The sequence below is a fragment of the Labeo rohita genome, chromosome 8 (assembly GCF_022985175.1).
Source record: "Labeo rohita strain BAU-BD-2019 chromosome 8, IGBB_LRoh.1.0, whole genome shotgun sequence".
Taxonomy (NCBI): domain Eukaryota; kingdom Metazoa; phylum Chordata; class Actinopteri; order Cypriniformes; family Cyprinidae; genus Labeo; species Labeo rohita.
Genome location: NC_066876.1, coordinates 7,415,965 through 7,435,731, shown reverse-complemented (window position 1 = coordinate 7,435,731; position 19,767 = coordinate 7,415,965). Strand labels below are relative to the sequence as shown.

Genomic DNA, 19,767 nt, shown 5'->3' with positions numbered 1-19,767 from the left:
TACTTTGTCAATTAGTGGAAGATAATTTAAATCAATTCTTTCCTTTTGATTTTTACATATTTTGATCCCCAAGTAAGATACTTGGTGGTCATCCCAGTTTTATGTTAATATAGTCCCAGCAGCGTGTATTCCCGTTACGTCATCCATGGGCAGCGGTGATTGGCTGCGGAGCGCAGATAACCACGCCCACACTCGCGCACGCTTGTAGGGCTCTGAGCGTACGGAGGCAACAACAGAAATGATGAAAGTTTGATCCTGTAAGCAGTGAACTTGTTTATTTTAAACGTGGCATGAACTGCAAAACGGAGAGAGTGCAACTTCAAGGAAATTAATCAAGAGATATGGTGGACAAAATACACGGGACTGTCTTTTCCAAGAAACATTTTGGGACGACAGCCAATGGTAAGATATGTTGTTCTTTTAATTCAAAAACGTTATTGTAATGATGATTGTTTTGTTATTTGATTCGTTGAGTTTAATACCCCTAACAGATCATTTAAGAAATCTTTAAGTGTCATTTTCCTTTGGCTGCTAATTAAAATGATCACATTACCAACAGTTTTTTATATCCAACGCCCCACTTACAGTATTTACAGTAGAGATGTTCAAGTCTTATGTTTTTTTTTTTTTTTTTTTATTTATTTATTTATTTTTTTTTTGTTATTGTCTGTTTTCGCTGAGAAATAAATACAGAAGGAGAGATTTTAGGAGAAGAGTAGTCAACAACAGGAAAGTTTTTATTTGGACATGGGTCACTGGTCTTTAAGTGCTTGTAAAATGTGAACTTTTGAACTTGGGGAAACCTGCACCCCCACCCCGCAAATTCTAAGATCATTTAGGAATTTGTGACCGCAACCTGGTCATTACAGCTTTATCTAAACTGCCTCCTTATCTGTACCACACCACCCAGAAAATTCTAAATTAAGCCTTAAACACCCCTCACCCCCCACCACACACTTTTAATTAAAGTTGCATTCAAAGAGAATGGCCTGATTGTACCATTATGCCTTGTACTAGAATAATAAACAGAAGAAAACTCTGTTATCATTTACTCACTCTCATGCCTTTCCAAACATGTATGACTTTTTTTCTTGCATGGAACGCACAATGTTTAAACAACGTCCTGGAGACTCTTTTCCATATAGTTGTCTCCCAAGCTGCAGATAAGACAAAAATAAATCATCATTTTGGAGCTCAACAGTGTCAACACATTCAAAGTATGGAAACGAACAGCTTGGACATTTGCAAACATTCTTTTGTGTTCAGTAAATGAAATTTTGAAATGGGTTTGGAAAGACTTGAGGGTGAATAAATGATGGCAGAATTTCCATATTGAGAGGATCAATTCTTGTTATGTAATTTTGTTTGTTTTTTAAGTTGAATTATAATCCGATCAATGCAGTTCTAGACAATTAATGATTTCACATAATCCATTTGCATATGTTACACTAAAACACATCAGGATTGTCAGTTACAAGTGTCTGTGATTTTAAAAATATGCCAACTAACACCGCAGGTGAATACTTTTTTTTTTTTTTTTTTTTTTTTCCTGTAAGTGAAGTTGAAGGTGTTAGAGAGAGAAAATTAGCTTGTGAGAATTGAATGAGTCGTCTCTCTGTCCTCCAAACCCCCAACCATAAAGTCATTCTTCCTTGTAACTGCATTAAATGTCCCAGGAGACCCCAGACGTCAAATACAGTGGCATCAGTCGGGTCACAAGTTCTAATTCTCCAAGGTTTGTAAACAGCCAATCAATATTGCCATTCAAACCAATCTTTACAAATTAGAGCCTCTATCACAATAGTAAGTATCTTCACTATTCTTGTTTAACAAAGTGTAAATTTGCTTCTAACTTAGAGCCAGGTGGTTCATAATTGCATGTGATTAAATTAAATTAAAATCATCTGTGCCACTCTAAGTTTTGGTTTTATAATCTAAATGAAATCAGTGTTTTACTCCACAACCCAGCAACTGCGGTGTGAGTTAGACATGGGACGGTTTCTTATCGACGCCTTGCCATAATTGGCATAGATAGGAGATTAGAGCCGTAAAATTCAGTTGTTTGATCTCACGGGGCTGTCTGATGGACTTTTGCCCAAAGGCAGAAGGAAAGAGTGTCTTACTGGGTCATGTTGTGTAGACTGCAATCTAATGCCTGGAAGTTGAGGTTATATGCAGAGCCATTGCTATGGAAATTGACCCTTTTAATGTCACACAGCCCAAGGTCATTTGCCTTCCACCTTTGGCTTGTATAGAGGAGTGGTTTGCAGTGCTTTTTCACATGCGTATATATATGTATATATGTGACCCTGGACAACAAAGCAAGTCTTAAGTAGTACAGGGATATTTTGTAGCAATAGCAAAAAATACATTGTGTGGGTCATAATTATCGATTTTTCTTTTCTGCCAAAAATCATGAAGATATTAAGTAAAGATCATGTTCCATGTAGATATTTTGTAAATTCCCCACTGTAAATATATCAAAACTTAATTTTTGATTAGTAATATGCATTGCTAAGAACTTCATTTGGACAACTTCAAAGGCAATTTTCTCAATATTTAGATTTTTTTTGCAGCCTCAGATTACAGATTTTTTAGTTGTATCTTGGCCAAATATTGTCCTATCCTAACAAACATGTATATATATATATATATATATATATATATAATGTGTGTATAATATGTATATGTGTGTGTATAATTTTTTTGGAACAAAGTATATTTTACATATATGTTTTGGTGTGTATGACATCACAATATGCAACTATTTTAATAACTGTATGCAACTGCATATAATATTATGATTTTCTTAATGCAGGTTTCTGTGGTGATCTATTGGATGCGGAGGAACAAGGTAAGGTCAATTTCTGGATTAAATAAAAAGCATTAAATGGTTCTTTTGATAGATTTCTAAGTTAAGAATTATCAGTATTTGATGCCTGTGTAGGTTTCAATATATGCTGTCAGCCCAGGTTATAATGCATCAACATCAAATGTCCACCAGGGGGCTTCCTGTCATCTCTAAACAATTGCTTTTCACTGGTACAACAACCAAAATGTTGCTTAGCATGTATTTGTGCAGATATGAATGTTGTGTTGTGTTATTTGTGTTTGCCATACTTGTAGTCACTAAACTTGCTGAGCTAAATGCAACGACACATATACTTCCTCCATTCCAATGCAATCTAGAAGAAGCAAAAGTGTTTCAAGGTATAACATTACATATAATGATCTAAAAGCAGTTCTCTGTTGAAATGAAATCATAAAGTGAACAAAAATGGGTTAATTTAATTTCAGCTGCTCCATCAGACACTGTTTTTGTTCTTGTAATCATCAAACTACAGTCCCAGGATTGTGAGATATCATTGCGAGTGAACCATATATATATATCTGGCTAGCATCTTAGGAGACTGAATGTCACCAAAGATTTGATCTGAATGTGCTTTGAAGCTCTCCTGCCACTATTTATTGTGTGTGAAGGCAGCATTTTTCAGCTTTTGGATGCAGCTGATTTTGTGTTGCATTCCAGAATTGCGTATTGCAGTTTTGACCTTTGACCTTTGTTGTGATCACTCTGTGATCTGTGAATATTAATGCACTTGTACTGACTATCCAGTTACATTGCTTGGATAATATGCTTTACAGTCTATGTGAATTTCGATACGTAATTTTGCCTCCTGAAATCACTTTGATTTGAACATGATGAACATGATATCTATGCAAACTCAATTTTTATTATTATGTCAACATGTTAAATGGCTCATTATCCATGTGTTTGTAATAGTTTCAGGAACTAAAACTAGACAATTATATTCTATATTAGAAATTTCTTTTTAATGTGAGCTAGCGGAGTTACATATTTTAATCTTAGCCCACTAACTTGGTTTAGAGTGGAGTTTGGAGTGGGTTTAAAGTGGTCGAATTGATTGTTTTCACAGATATCTATATGTCCAGGTTCATCTCAAGTTCATTTCTTCCTCTTTTAGTGTTTATCGTTCTCTATAGACTCTATTGCTCTCTGTCTTTCCCCCTCCTTGTGCTTTTCTCTGTTTGTATGCTGTGGTGCCAGGTGGTGGCTGTAAGAGGAAAGGGTCATTTTCAGTTCAGCCATTGCTGACCTCAGTGTGACTGCTGCACGTAAACCTCTGGGAAGCTGTGATGAGGGAAAAGAGGCATGAGGGACCTGTTGAAGCAGCGCACAGGAGAAAGGGCTCTATTGTTACTGAGGGCTGTGATTGAATTATGAGGTAAAGCATGATGGGCTGTAAACGTAAGGGTGAAATGGGTACGTTAGCACTGCAGTCTGACAGATTCTGGGGGAATTTGAATATTATAGAAGAAAGAATAAAAACAAGATTTGATTTTGTTTAACAGGAATTGATATATAATGGGAATTGATAATATATATTATTTTGAATGAAAAATTATGAAAACTACCAGTGTTTTCTTTGGAATCATATCCACCAGTGAATCCTTCACAATATGACCAGGATTTGACTGACTGATTGAACCATTTAACTTTGGTCTGACATTTCAAGCTTGGTTTATTCTTAGTTTATTTCACATGTCTTTTTTTCTGTAGCAAATTAATATGATGTCTTTCACCACAAAGATGCCAATCTAACTGATCAGTACTAATTCTGATTACTCAAAACTACAAGCTTCATACTTTATGCACATGATTGACTCATGCATTTCTGCTGAAAGGTGAAGATGCAGCTTTGCTCTACCAATAGCTTGCTTAAGGACTTGTTTAGTAATTTATTTTTTTTTTTTTTTTTTTTTTGTCTTGCATAATCATAATGGCTGCATTTTTCTTTTTGTTTGCTTTTTATTTTTTTGTATTTATGTGACACTTGTATATTTTATAATTCAGTTCTTACCATGAAAATAGCCTAAGTTGCTGACATAGCATTAAAAAGCTATACTGCTTCTACTGCTTCTCAAACTTTATGCAGTATCTGAGAATTCTGGGAGTGCAGGCATTTACCAGTCCACCGGGAAACAGAGTCATGTTTACAGCTCCTCAGACTTTTATAATAAATGCTCCAGTGGAAAAGTTTGTCACAGGATTTGGAAATTCTATTAAAAAAAGACATTCTAAAAATTAAACCTATACTTGACTGGTTTATGAGAATGTGAATAATGTGCAGAATGGATTGTGCTTTACTTTTCTTGTTTGGGCCAGTATAAGAGTATCAACTATTCTTTTAAGTTCTTAAAATGTACTTAAAATATAGCACATTCATGTCGATTTGACCGCAAAAACATACTGTTAATTTTACAGCACAAAACGACAGCCTTCATTGCCAGAAATGTATCGTTAAAAAAAATAATAATAATTATGGGATTAAATGTTCTATTGATTTTCACCATAAGTGATATTATTCATAGTTTTACTTTCAAAAACCAAAAAATATTTTATAGTAAAATGCCAAATAAATCAGTTTTAAAACCACTTACATTTACAGTTGATACTTGACAGTATAGTAATAATTCAGTTATTGTATTAACAAGGTTTTTACTGTAGCATTTTTTAGGGTTCTCACAGGTTTTTGAAATCCTTGAAAGTTTGTGAATCTGAAAAAAAAGAAATAAATAAAATCAAGACCCTTTAAAGGTTTAGAAAATAAACATACCAAGTTTCTGGAAAAAATTCCTTCCAGTCCGCTAATGTTTTTTTGTTTTTTTTCAAAACGTGGTCTGTGCGTACTAGCTTGCTTGATTTTACATTGGTTAAGGGCATTTATGCATAGGGATGGGCGATTTGGGCTTAAAAATTTTGCACAATAATTTCTGGTATTATAACGATAACAATATCAATGATGGTAATTCAGGGAATCCTGTTTCTTTAGCATTATTTTTCCTATTTTTACAGAAAATAGATCTAACGGAGTACACACCTACAATGTAATGACTGTTTAATTGATACTGGAAGCCGGAGGGCGCCCTTGCACGGAAACTACACATATGCTTTATAGCAGAAATAATAGTACTGACTCCAGGTTACCACCGCTGTAGCTGAATAAAACGCAGATAGAGGAAACTTGGCAATAAACATACGATTGCTACAATATATGGTTTGTGTTCTTAAAGCATTCTTGGGCATTTTTACAAGGATAAAGTATGTTTATAATGCAATGCTAATCGACATAGCTTTTACAATACTATAAAATAGTATGATTTTAGCCTCATTCTGTAATATGAAACCACTTCTGATAACAAAAGGTTAATTCAAACACTCGTCTATGTTATGAAGTTAATTTGGAGAAAAAGCATGACAATAAATGATATCTTTGTTGAACAACAGGTTTGTAAACAGGCTTATAAAGGTTAATTCTTATCGTGGGGAAATGTTTTACCGGTATATCGCAAGCGATAAGATATCGCCCATCCCTACGCATTACGTGAGATACGTTGTGTTGTATGTTGCCATTACAATGGTATGTCAGCGTTTCACATTGCAAAAATAGGCTGTGAAGTTTGAATAAAATGCTTTTTTGCATATTTGTGTTTGACGCATGAAAACTGTAACAGGTATCTTACAAGGTAACACAGTGTGACCTTGTTCTCACTTGAAACATGTCCCCACATTAAGTCCATGAATTTAAGGGTATTGGACGTGGAAAGTAATTGAAAGGTCCTTGAATTTGAAGTTAACCAAGGTGTGGGAACCCTGATTTTTGCAGTCTTTTCTGTAACATTTTAACAGTATATGGTTTCGAAAAACTTTTATAGCCTTTTCAAGGTATAAAATGGCTCTAATGTGTTTTAGCAGCTGTACTCTACACTTAGCCACCTCCCAAACAATACACAAAAAGTATTCTCATAGCTTTATAAAATTAAGGTAGAACCACCGATGTCACATGGACTATTTTAACGATGTCCTTACTATCTTTCTGGGTCTTGAACATGTTAGTTTCTTTGTTGTTTATGGGGTCAGAAAGCTCTTAGATTTCATCAAAATATCTTCATTTGTCTTCTGAAGATGAACGAAGGTCTTACGGGTTTGGAACATGAGGGTGAGTAATTAATGACAGAAATGTCATTTTTGGATTAACACTTTAATTGCAATATACTATATGTTTTATTTGCCATGGTGATTTAGTAGTACTTGAGGTGTTAAGTGATGTTTTTAGTTCTTGCACATCCCCCTTCATTCTGGCAAGTCTATAATCCAAATCCAGTTGCAAAGTAAATTGTCAGTTTGACTCTGTGTGTGTGTGTGTGTGTGTGTGTGGGCATGTGTGTTTTGCAGGCTAAGTTCAGCATTAGTTTCAGTGCTAATAGAGTTGTGTAGGGCCTAAACCCCAAATAAAAGAAAAGCACTGCCCTTAATCTGAGCAACCTGTCAACTTCCTGATCCATCCCTCTGGTTTCCATGGATACTCCAGCTCCCTGTCCAATCCCCAGTGTGTGTGGCTGGCGTGACCAATGGGATTAGGAGGAAAGGGGGCCAGTCAGCACGCTGGGTGCTGTGTTAAAGCCGGGGAGGCATCAAATGTTTTTGTTTGGATTTGTGGAGAGGGTCGCCACACTCGCCGTTGGGATGTTGTGTCTGGCACAAGGGTTGTGTTGTGTGACCTGTGCATGCAAAGGAACACACACACACACACACACACACACACACACTGTTTATTTATTTGTCTCAGGGATCACATATACACAATATCAATCAATAGTGTGCGTGAATATGTTATGGTATCATATATTATAGTGTCATTAAATACAGTGATCGTTGAGATACTATTATAGTTTTTATTTATATTTTCTAATTTAATTTTATTAATTTGGTAAAAAGTTTTACAATTTTGTTGGGGTTTTTTTTGTAATTATTAGTGTTTTTTATTTATTTATTTAGTATTTTTTTTTTTACATATGTCAGTTTTTTTTAAGTTTAGTTTTAGTTATTTAGTACATATGCTTAAACTAAATGAAAAATGTTGCCCTGTCAGTGTATAATATTAATATTAATATTAATATTATTATTATTATTATTTATTTTCATTAAAATTGACTATTTCAAGTGAGAAAGGTTTTTTTTTTTAATGGTTTTAGTTAACTGTAGTAACCCATATATATATACTGTTGTTTTATTAACATTGAGATATTATAGTTTTTAGTAATATTTTTTTAGTTTTTTAAATTTATATTTTAATTTCATTAATTTAGTTTAAAGTTTTAGTAATTTTGTTGTGTTTTGTAATTTTTAGTGTTTTTCTTAATGTCCGTATGTTTTTTATTAATGTTTATTTTATTTTAGTTATTTTTGTAAGCTTAAACTAAATTAATAATTTAATAATTTTCATAAAAGTTTTAGTAATTTTGTTGTGTTTTTGTAATTTTTAGTGTTTTATTTTAATAATGTGTCAATATTTTTATTTTTATATAGCTTTTTGTATTAATTTTTATTTTAGTTTTAGCATTTTTCATATATAAGCTTAAACTAATTGAAAATAAGGAAAGTTGCCCTGCCAGCGGAAATAATAAATAATGTTTATTTATTTTTGTTAAAATCGATTTTAGGTGAGGAAGGTTTTTATTTATTTATTAATTTATTTATTTTAGTTAACTTTAATAATATATATACAAGGTTATTTTATTAATATATATTTTTTAATTCGTTTTTGTTTTTAATTTTTTTAAATAAATTTTAATTTAACTAATTTAGTAATTTTGATGTTTTTGTAATTTTTAGTGTTTTGTTTTAAATATATCAATATGGTTTTTATTCATTTTTATTTTAGTTTTAGTTATTTTTGTATATTTGTATAACTGAATGAAAATGAGAAATTTTTTCCTCTATCAGTCGAAATAAATAATATTTAATATTTAGTTAACTGTAATAATGCATATATTTTATTAGTTTTGTTTTTAATATGTTGGAATAAATTTGATCAATTCTTATTTTGGTTTTAGTTATTTTAATACATCAACTCAAACTATATGAAAATGAGAAACATTTTCTTGGCAACTAGCTGAAATAAATTCGTTTTTAAAAATATATTATCAGTTAAAAATATTTTTGATAAACTTCGGTTTTAATAACCTGGAATAGCATTCAGACTTTAACCTTTTTAAAAATGCTAACCACTTAGACCACTTAGACACAATAGACTTCTAAATATATGGGCACCTGACAATAATTATGAGCAGTTTACTAGATTAAGGGGTGACACATGTTACCCACTGACACATCTTACCTCACTCTCTCCTTGTACTCCAGACACCAAGTCATTGTTTTGTATGAGCAGATGCTGTTTTGAGTGGGTATTATTGTTACGCTGTAGTCGAGTCAGCCACAAGGGGGCAGTAGAGAGCAGCGGGCTGAATATAAAGGGCTTTTGCTCCTCATGTGCCCTCGATGAACTCAGCACCCAGATGCAGACAGTTGGCTCCGTTCCAACACATGCTTCTCTGCTGTCCTCACATAACAGGGCCAAACACATACCTTCCCTCTCTCTTCTTCTCCCTCACACACACCATTTCTTTCTTTCCCCATTTAACTTGATCCGTTTTCAGAAGTTGGCTAGACGTAAATTTTTAATGTAAAGTTTGTTTCTAGACTCTTTGTTTATGTGTTTTGGGATGTTTTGCGAAACATGGCTCTTCCAGTTTGATAAGGTAATTTTTAATAGTAATAGTAGGTTTTTTTAAAGCATCTTTCCTATCTTTACTGTCACTTTACAAAGTTAAAGAAACAGAATGGACAAATAACAAAAACAACTGCAGTTCAAAAATCAATAATCAGTATAATTCAGGGAAAAACAAGGCTGACCATTTCATTTTATCATCATTCAGGACTTGTTTCAATTGTAAGCTAGTAATACTACAAAGAGAGAAGGTAGTGTGTGTGTATATATATATATATATATATATATATATATAAAAACGTAGTATATACATATAAAATATATGTATATATATAAAATATGTGTGTGTATGTGTGTATATATATATATATATATATATATAATATGTATGTATGTATGCATGTGTGTGTGTATGTATACATATATATATATATATATATATATATATGTGTGTATGTATGCATGCGTGTGTGTGTGTATATATATATATATATATATATATATGTATGTATATGTATATGTATGTGTGTATATATATATATATATATATATATACACACATACATATAATTTTCATTTTCATTAATCTCCTTTTTGTTACAATTTTATTACAAATTGCTCATATTTATATATTATATATATTTTAAATTATTTCTTAATAATCATTTTTGACCAAAATAATGAAGAAGAAATAATAATAATAATAATAATAATAATAATAATAAATATAAATATAAATTAATTAATTAATTAATTAATTTATAAATAAAATATATAAATATATATATATATATATATATATATATATATATATATATATGTATGTATATATAGACTGTTATTCAGCTTTTGATTTGATTTTAGAAATATATCTGAAAACACATTTTGGAATTTAAAACATTTTTTTTTTCTCAAAACTTTGAGAAAAATGGTTTTGAACTTGAGAAATGCAAAACAGAAGATTCGTGATCTCAGACCTTTGTGTGTTTCTATTTAGAGTAAAGTAAAAGCCAGTTCGGTTTGTTGGAAACAATGTTATTTTCTTTTTATGCTTGATGCACCTTTATCTCGTCGTGTTTGACTGGAGGTCAGGCCGCCGGAGTGCTTCCCGGTCATCCAGAAATGGGTCAGACTGTTCTCCTGTCACTTCCTGTAGCATCAGCGCGTTCAGTCAGGGAGATGGGGATGTAACTAGCGTGAGTCACTGATTTATGTGACAGAACCGCACACTCGCATTTCCTCTCTGCGTTATGTAGCCTGCCGCGTGATTATCAAATTAACCTGTATCATACTCAAGCTATCTGAAACAGAAGCCCAATATGTAATTAAACAAAACAGATTGTCATGCTTCATGCTGCCCCACATTGTGTAAATTAACTATTCTGCTTACATAAAACGCTAAATACATTTGACAGTTATGTGCAGTTCACATCCATATTCAGTGATGTGGATTGAAAATGCATGCACATTTAAAGGGACAGAAGCAGAAATTGTCATAATTCACTCCCCCTCATGTTTTCCAAAAGACTTGCTTTCTTCCTTCCTATAATATTACTGAAATAACAGGCCACTTAAGTGCACTTTTAAATATTTAAGTGTATTTTTAACTACACTTTTAAAAGGCCACTTAATGTCAAATCAGAAGTTTTACTTCAAAGTACATTTTAACTCACTGATTTAATAATCTTTAAAGTGCATGTCTTTTGATGTGTGGACGAACATACTAATGTACTTGATTATAATTTTAACACACTGAATTTGATTATAATCTTAATACACTAAAATGCAACTTGATCCTTTTTTAATTACACATTTAAATACATGACAAGTTTTAACAGAAATGCTTGTCGGTACATTTGGTAGTAAACATTTCAAAGACAATAGAAGTAGTTATGATATTACTTAAATGTGTACATAGGAGTGCTTTTTTTGAACCATTTAAGTAGGATATAAGTAATTGCATATAACATAAGTGAACTTTAACACATTTTCATCTTATTTAGGGATGTGCAATATATATATAGTCTATGATAATATCGCAATGGTTGTTTAACCGATGTATGAGTTGACGTTATTGAGTATAGAGGGTTTTCACTTACATCATGATTTGCGTGGTCATATTGGTGATACTCGGATGTAAGCAACAGCATGGATTGTGCAGTTAATGTACTGCTGATTATGTTGTTCTGCTAATTTAAGCTGTCTAAACCATGAAAAAACATATGGAAGCTGATAAATCATATAGAGAAGGACTTAATAAGCAGGAAAGGGCGCAATATTTTGACAAACTAAAGTTAATAGTTTGTAAAGATACGCACAAGCATTAATTAAGATTAGCCTAATATTTCACCTACCTGACCGGAAATTATAAGAACAAACACGAACGTTGTCAAGATTCTTGCTCTGGAAATCCTGGTTCAGTTTGGCCAACCACAAACACTTTTTGTTCCTCAGTTTTTTGCACTCTTCTCCTTGATTTGTTCTAACTTTTGTCAGTCTATAGTACACCAGTCTATAGTACAGCCCAAAACATGACAATAATTGAGCATTTTCAGCAGAAATAATCAGCAAAATTTGCAGGTTTAGTTCGATTCAGTGGAATTTTTTTTACGTTCAGTGCTGCCAATATGGCCGTTTGGTGACGCGTTGTGAAAACGCTCTATATTGCAAAAACCAAACAAAAACACACCCAGAGAGTGCATGCATATTATACTAGGATATAGGTTACACTACTGCACATGCACATGTAGAGTTCACGCTTTCGCTGCTTGATTTAATCTGTTCCACAAGTTGTTTGCACCGCGCTCTTCCGTAATGCAATTTTTCGTTTAGGTGCGTCAATCCATTGATCAATCCATTGAATCATTATTATACAAAACTCTGATTTGCACTCACATCAAGCAAACTTTTCTTTTTGTTTTATTAATTCATCACCAGAGGACAAAGACACAAACGTTTCGGCTCGCAGGCCTTCTTCAGTGTGTTTGTTAAACAATATAAAACCTCCACCCACTTTTCAAATCACTGATTTGACGTCATCGTTCAACAAAGTTTTGTATAATAGTGATTTAGTCTGTTAAAAATACATTTAGAATTTCCCCAAAATTTAAAGTAAGGAGGCAGAAATGTCCTTGTGTATATATATATATATATATATATATATATATATATATATATATATATATATATATATATATATATATATATATATATATATATATATATATATATATATATATATATATATATATATATATATATATATATATATATATATATATATATATAATATATATATATATATATATATATATATTTTTTTTTTTTTATTATTATTTATATAACCTCATATAATTAATATCACACAAACAGTAAAAAATTTTCCCCCAAATACCAGTACGATTGCAAATGTGGTATTGATTTTATAAAACTTAATATTAATTGACTTTAACAGTTTAGACACGAGTTCCTCATTTTGCTATGTTTCATCAAAAATAGTTCCAAATGAAGTCAAAGCATAACTGTTTTGCGTTTCTGAGCGACACACGACAGTGTTTCGTTACTGAATCAAACAGCTGTTTGAACAAATCGGTTGAATGAATGACTCAATGACTCACTCATGCAGTGTTTTGCCGTATATTTGCCCCCCCAAACATTTCAAATATCAGTATTCAACATTTTTTTTTTTTTTTTTTTAACATGAAAACATTTATTATGCATTTGTACTACCTGATCTTGTGACGAAAACGTATTTGTGGGAACTTTTTTGCAAGACGTGAACAGAAATGAACACTAGAGGAGGTAAAACAGCAAACACTTGTAATCGTTTTCATACACGGTTATGATTACAGCTCCATATGTTTTTCTTTCTGGACATAACAGGCTTGCTCAGTAGCTCATCTGCCACAAAATTGGACTTCGGATGTGGAATCCTCGGATACGAATCCTGTCAAAAACATGATTCACGATGAAAGACGTGAAACATCAGAGATCGAAAAACAAGCTAAATCTGCATGTTGGCAATTACGTTTTTGTCTTTGAGCGCCACATAGTGGGCATTTTACATCGAATATGTCACAAAACATACATGGTGGTACGTATTTTGCAAAAAAGTTCCCACAGGTACGTTTTCATCATGAGATCAGGTTGCCACCTCTGCATTGCAGTCACAAATTTTGTTAATATTGATTTCATTTGAGACCTATAGCGTGTTACTATTTAAATGTATTAATTCAGTTTAAGAATTTGACACAAAAAGATAATGCATACATTAAAAATGTGCCATATAAGGGTAAAAAATGGCCATAAAAAATAAAAAATCAAATTAAACTTTGGGTGTCAGCTGTCCACGGCAGTCCTAAACCTGGCAATATCAGCACAATAACATGCTCAGCAAAATATTGTCTAATTATCTTTATTGACAAAATTGCAGAAATTATCTAGATAATTTTTAGTCATTATCGGACACCCTTACATTCAATTCACAATCAAGTATTCTTTTAAAATGTATTATTTTCATACTCTCTTTAAAAATATGACAAAGTGTACTTTAAAGTAGTTTAAAGCTTCAGTGCCATTCATTGCATTTGCTTGAAAAGAGTGACCAGCACAGTCTTCTGAATTTTCCCTTCTGTTCCACAGAAGAAAAAGTTGTGGGTGGGTGGAAAGACATGAGGGTGAACCGATGATGACAAAATGTTCATTTCTGGATGAACTCTCGCTTTAACTCACTATGTTTTCTGCAGCAAAAGACCAATTTATGGTCAAAAAAACCAAGTCCAAGTAATCAGAGGCCAAAACTGTGGTCAGTGCACTCTCTGCAGACTTCGCTTGTTTGCATGCTGTGGGTTTTAATGCTATTATAGTCCTGTGAGTCAGGTCTCTCTCAGAGTCACAGCGGAGTGCCAGTTTGGTCTGGTCACCATAGTAAAAGCTCCATATGGGCAGCAGAGACACGAACCCAGCCGTATTCCTCCTTCACCTCAGACACTTTCCACTGTAAAAGACAAATAGAGAAAAGAAAGAGCGAGACTGGGGAGAAGAGAAGAAAAAATAAAACGAAAGCTTGGTTTAGGCTGACTGGAAAATGTCAATGTGTTAGAAATTTCCCAGCACGTAAAGCAAACTAAACAGGGCAATTACGTTGGGATTGTTTCCAGATGATTCTATCTCTCTTCCTGCTAAAAAAGGGGAAACAAGCTTTTCAAGAACTGAGTGTGCTGAGCATTTCTCTATTCGCTTGTGCAGAAAGGTCAACGTGGATGAGTGTGAAAAAGGTGTTGCTTAGCTCCTCAGTGGCTACTGTTGTATTTTTGTACATTCATTTATTTATGCAGGACTGGGTTTTTGTGCTGAGTTGTGATTTATTTCGGGCCAGATTTATTTTAGCATGACGATGGTGAGAAGTCTGGACCGGGTTTAGAGGTCAGCCAAAGCACAACCCAGCAACCCACCGACCAGACAATAGTACTGTTTAGTAACCGAGCGCACCGAAAACACTGAGAACTTTGTTATATGAATTTTGAATCGGTCTAGTGTTTGGTTGCAAACAAAGGAAAAGTTAGTCATTTAAAGGAATCTTTTACAAAAAGAGCAAGTTTGTGCACGTTTTGTGACACGTTGACCTGTGGTGCTCATTAAAGACATGCACATTCAAATCTGGCTCGCAACATTTCCTCATTCTGATATTTTTGGAAAAGTTCTTGAAGAACTATGTGGTTGCTGAAGTGCATTTTGTTATGCTAACCATATTTTTTTAGAGAGAGAAAAATAAATAATATAGTGATGAAGTGTTATTTATTTTTATTAATATTTTGAAGGGGCTTTTTATTTTATTTTATTTATTTTGTTATTTTATTGTGTATTTTTTTATTTCATTTTTTTTCATTTTTTATAATTTAAGTCGAATATATTTTTATTTTTATTTGAATTTTATTATTATTATTTTTATTTTTAGTAATTTTGGTTATTAATCTTATTTTGGTAAGTTGCTTTTTTAGGTTAGGTTTTTCATTAAATATTTATTTTAATTTAAACTTTTTTGTGCATTTTTCCATTTATTTATGATAGGAAAGATCAGAACTGACAGGAACCAAAATGGGAAAGAGATAGAGGGGGCGAGATCGGGAAAGGTTCTCGATTCGGGATTCGAACTCGGGACACCCATAGCGCAACGGCGCTATATGTCGGCATGTTGCCCACAAGGCAATCATTGCCAACAACACAAATGTTTTTAATAGTTTTATTTAATGATGGTCAATGGGGAATCATGATCAGGAAGTGTTGCGAGCCGAATTCAAACATGTTTTTCTTTAATAAGCACTGCTATCTTACGTTTTGCACTTTCTATAAAGGATGTGAGTAATGTTTGCTTGGTAGGGCATTGTGGGTCATTGCAATGGTGGTCTTGTGTCGTTCCTAAGGTGTCTCCGATGATTTTAAGGGCTTTTCAGGGTTTTAGGGTGTTTGTATTACTCCATTTATCCATGTTCACAATGATCCAGACCAGAGTATGTGAGTGGTGCGGAGCAGAAGTGAAACAGGGAGTGCACTGGTGGGATTTCGCCTCAGGCAAAGCAAGGTTTTTGGAAAACTGGAGCATCTGTGTTTGCTTGGAGCAATCCTAAAGCACGGCCTGCGGCTTCTTGTCTACAGCTGAAACTCAGCCGTGCTGGTATTTAATACAACAGCACTCTTGTTTGTCTAATATTGCTCATATGGTAGACTTTCTACCATATCTTTCATCTGTGATGAATGAATAGTGACAAAAACGTCTTATTACAATATACAAAGTAGATGGTGGACTTACCTTTCCGCTTTAGTCTTCACTGGTGTGCTGCTGTCCTTATAACACTGTTTGAATGACTCTTTCCAGAGCTCCTTTCACTCCTCCGGCTGTTTTTGACTGAGGTTCTTGTACCGCAGTTTGCATTCATTGATCAGTGAGTTGTGTCCATTGGAAACCCACCGACAGCAATGAATGTTTATTGCAGTCATTAGTGGGCTAATACACCCATAGCTCTTTCCAGATCCGTTTCTAGATTGCTCCGCTTGCGTTGTTTTTTGGACACCCTCAGGGTACAGTCAACGGTCGATGGTTTGTTACAGAAGCTCAAAACTCACCGACAGCGTTGAATGTTCACCAAGGGACCAGCAAATCGTGGAGGACAATGGGCCTTTTAGTGTAGGCCTACTGCAGCACCAGGTGCGTTCATGAAGTCAATATGAAACTAATCAAGATATCAAAATCAAACTGTTGGATGGCATTGATCGGAAAACTAAATGCAGTGACGATGACTCATCCTGCACTACTCAGATTTTTGTCCAATCAGATGCTCTTGAGAATTCAAATGCCCCACCCACTAATACTAACTAGTTAGCAAGTGAAATATTTACTTTCTCACCCAAACTTCCCGTTTCAACTGGAAATACGTCAACACATGACTAAATTCTGCATTCGTCAAGCAATTTCATGGGGTCTTTAAGAAAATCTAAAAGCTGGAATATGAAAAACGCATCACAACATGAGACAAAACACATTTGTGAGGTTAAAAACCCGATAAACCCAAGCAATGCCTGGCTTTTACTGTTCTTTTAATGTCTCTCTTGCTCTCGCCCTCTTTTTCGCTGTCTCTCTCTTTCTCTCTCTCCAGGCCTGTTCTCTTTACCCTGATCTGAACCCCAGTCTGTGTTTCCTGTGTGAGAGCTCTTTGAGGCAAGCATGCATTATTAATGCACGCTCCCATTTGACTGCTCCTCCAAACTACACAACCAATCCCGGCGACTTTTAAACATACTATATGCTGTTTTTTTTTTTTTTTTTTAATCTCCACCCCCCCACTCACTTCTCTGGCACAGAAATCAAGAGGGCTGAGTATGTTGGGGGATTTCAAAAATCCCTGATTAGAATATCATGCGAGGTATGACAATGAAAAGAGAACGTAAGCACGGATCTTTTGGATGCAGGTTCGCATGGATGGGCATTTGACATCATTTTATGGCAAGGAAGAAAGAACGAAAATGTTTAGGGAAGGAAACATTTAAGGCTGCAGAACTAATCAAATAGTCAAGGTTACGAGTACGGTTGCAATTAAGCGTTTTTAGATGGAATTGCTTTTAGCAGCCACAGACATGCCTGTTGAGCACAGGAGTCTTCAACAGGGGGTCTGTGGTGATACGCTAGAGCCAATTTTTGTGGAAATAAAAAAAGTACTAGAGGTTTTATTTTATTTAGCGTTGTTTTTGTTCACTCTCAAAAATAAAGGCACAAAAGCCGTCACTGGGGTTGTACCTTTTCAAAAGGTACATTTTTGTACCTATTAGGTTCTAATATCTACCGTTAAAGTACCAAAATGGACCTTTTAGGTACAAACATGTACCTTTTGAATGACAGCTTTTGTACCTTTTATTTCTGAGAGTTTTCTGAGAGATTTCTGAGTTATTGGCTGAAAAAAGCATTTTCAGTTTTTGTCTGAAAGAGGAAAATGGCCAAAAAAATATGGTGCACCGTGGTAAAATGGTAAAATGACGCTACCCTCTTGCTCTGCTCACATGCTCTGATAAAAATAGCTTTGTAAGTCTATACATTATTTGGATAATTTAAAAAAAAAATTAAATCTGATTCTGTTGCATAGAACTGAATAAAAATAATACTTATTATTTTATTGGCCTTAGTTTTTTTTTTTTTGTTTGTTTTTTAAATTCAGTATAATTTAAAATTGAGTTAAATTAAAAAGTCTTACAAAATTATTTTATATTATTTAATAAAACAATAAATAATTATTGAAAAGCATTTTTGGATTCGGTTTTCAGTCAAGTGCATCCAGAATTTTCGGTTTCAAATTTTGATTTCAATGCATCCCTAGTAACATCCGATATTGAAAATATTTAATTGTGCATTCTTTGTGTATCTTTGCGTCATCTAACACGCATTTAAAGTTACTCTTTAAAAATGGTAATAATTGAATAACATTAAAAGTACATGTAAGTAAATCTAAAAATATATATTATAATGTTGTGATGCAAAAATGTACTTTTAGCATTTAAAAATATATTTTTGTAATTTATTGTTAATTTATTTAGACAAAATAACTTTTTAATATTGTACATTTATCATTATGAGCTATAACATGAAAATAAATACTGGCTTATCAGTATCGACCACAATTTTAATATTGGTGCAAAAAGAAGTGTGCTTAATGCTATTGACTGCACTTGTAGTGTACTACAAATCTTAAACATACCATAAAAATTGTACTTAAATAATATTAATGAAACAAAAAGCTTGAGTATACTTAAAAGAGATGCATTCATGACTGTTTCTTTTAAAAAGTGGACTTTGGGAGTAATTGGTAATATTACATATGAAGATGTACTTTAGTGGTTTAACAAAAGCAGACATTTTCATTTAATTGTAATTAACATGCAATTAAGAGTGCAAAAACATTACATTTAGTTGTACTCAAGTGTATTATATCCATAATAAGTACTCTTTTTAAAAGTATGCTGAAGTATACTTCTTTACACTAGGGTAGCAAAAATGAAACATGAAGTTAAAGTTAAGAAGCTGAAGTTAACTGATTAACTGACCCTCCAATATTAAAAGTATATGACTCTGCGCAATTATTAAAATTATCATTTTGATGTACAACATGCACCATCATTTACTCTAATTCTACACTAATTCAAAAAATGTCTAATCAGATACAAAATTATGGTTTGATCAGAATAAGACAAAAATCATAAATGTGAATTTTCCCCTGACAATCTTGCAACCCTAGCTGTATTAATGAATACCTTTCAGATACCGACTTCAGCTAGGTCTTTACTGAAACCAAGAGCTCTAGCGTTGGGTTATTGCACCTGGTTTCAGCTAAGTGGAACGGTTTAACGGCTGGTGGCCTGCATATGTGTGTGTGTTTGCGAGCAGGTGAAACCCCCATCTTTGGTGAACCCCAAAGCAGACTCTGTTATCACCTTTCACACACCTGCTCACACCAACAATGGACGACCAGTGGACGGGTTGCACGTGTGTGTAAAGCCTCCCTCAAGAGCGAGCGAATGCATCGTAGTCTCTCTGTCCTCTATTAAAAATGCAAGCACATTAGCACGCGATCCTGATTTCCCTCATTTATCTGAAGCACGCTTGCTTACAGCGTCGGATTGAAGCGCGCTC

General features: G+C 33.5%; 1 protein-coding gene across 1 annotated transcript in view; it reads left to right on the top strand.

Annotated features, from left to right (window-relative positions):
• Positions 1 to 233: 233 nt before the first annotated feature.
• nr6a1a (nuclear receptor subfamily 6, group A, member 1a) overlaps positions 234 to 19,767 on the top strand; it is a 127,806-nt gene continuing 108,272 nt past the window's right edge. Inside the window, exons 1-2 of the mRNA XM_051116641.1 lie at positions 234 to 402; positions 2,819 to 2,854. Of these exons, the coding sequence (XP_050972598.1) occupies positions 342 to 402; positions 2,819 to 2,854 (97 nt within the window). The 5' untranslated portion in view covers positions 234 to 341. The remainder of the gene's footprint in view (positions 403 to 2,818; positions 2,855 to 19,767) is intronic.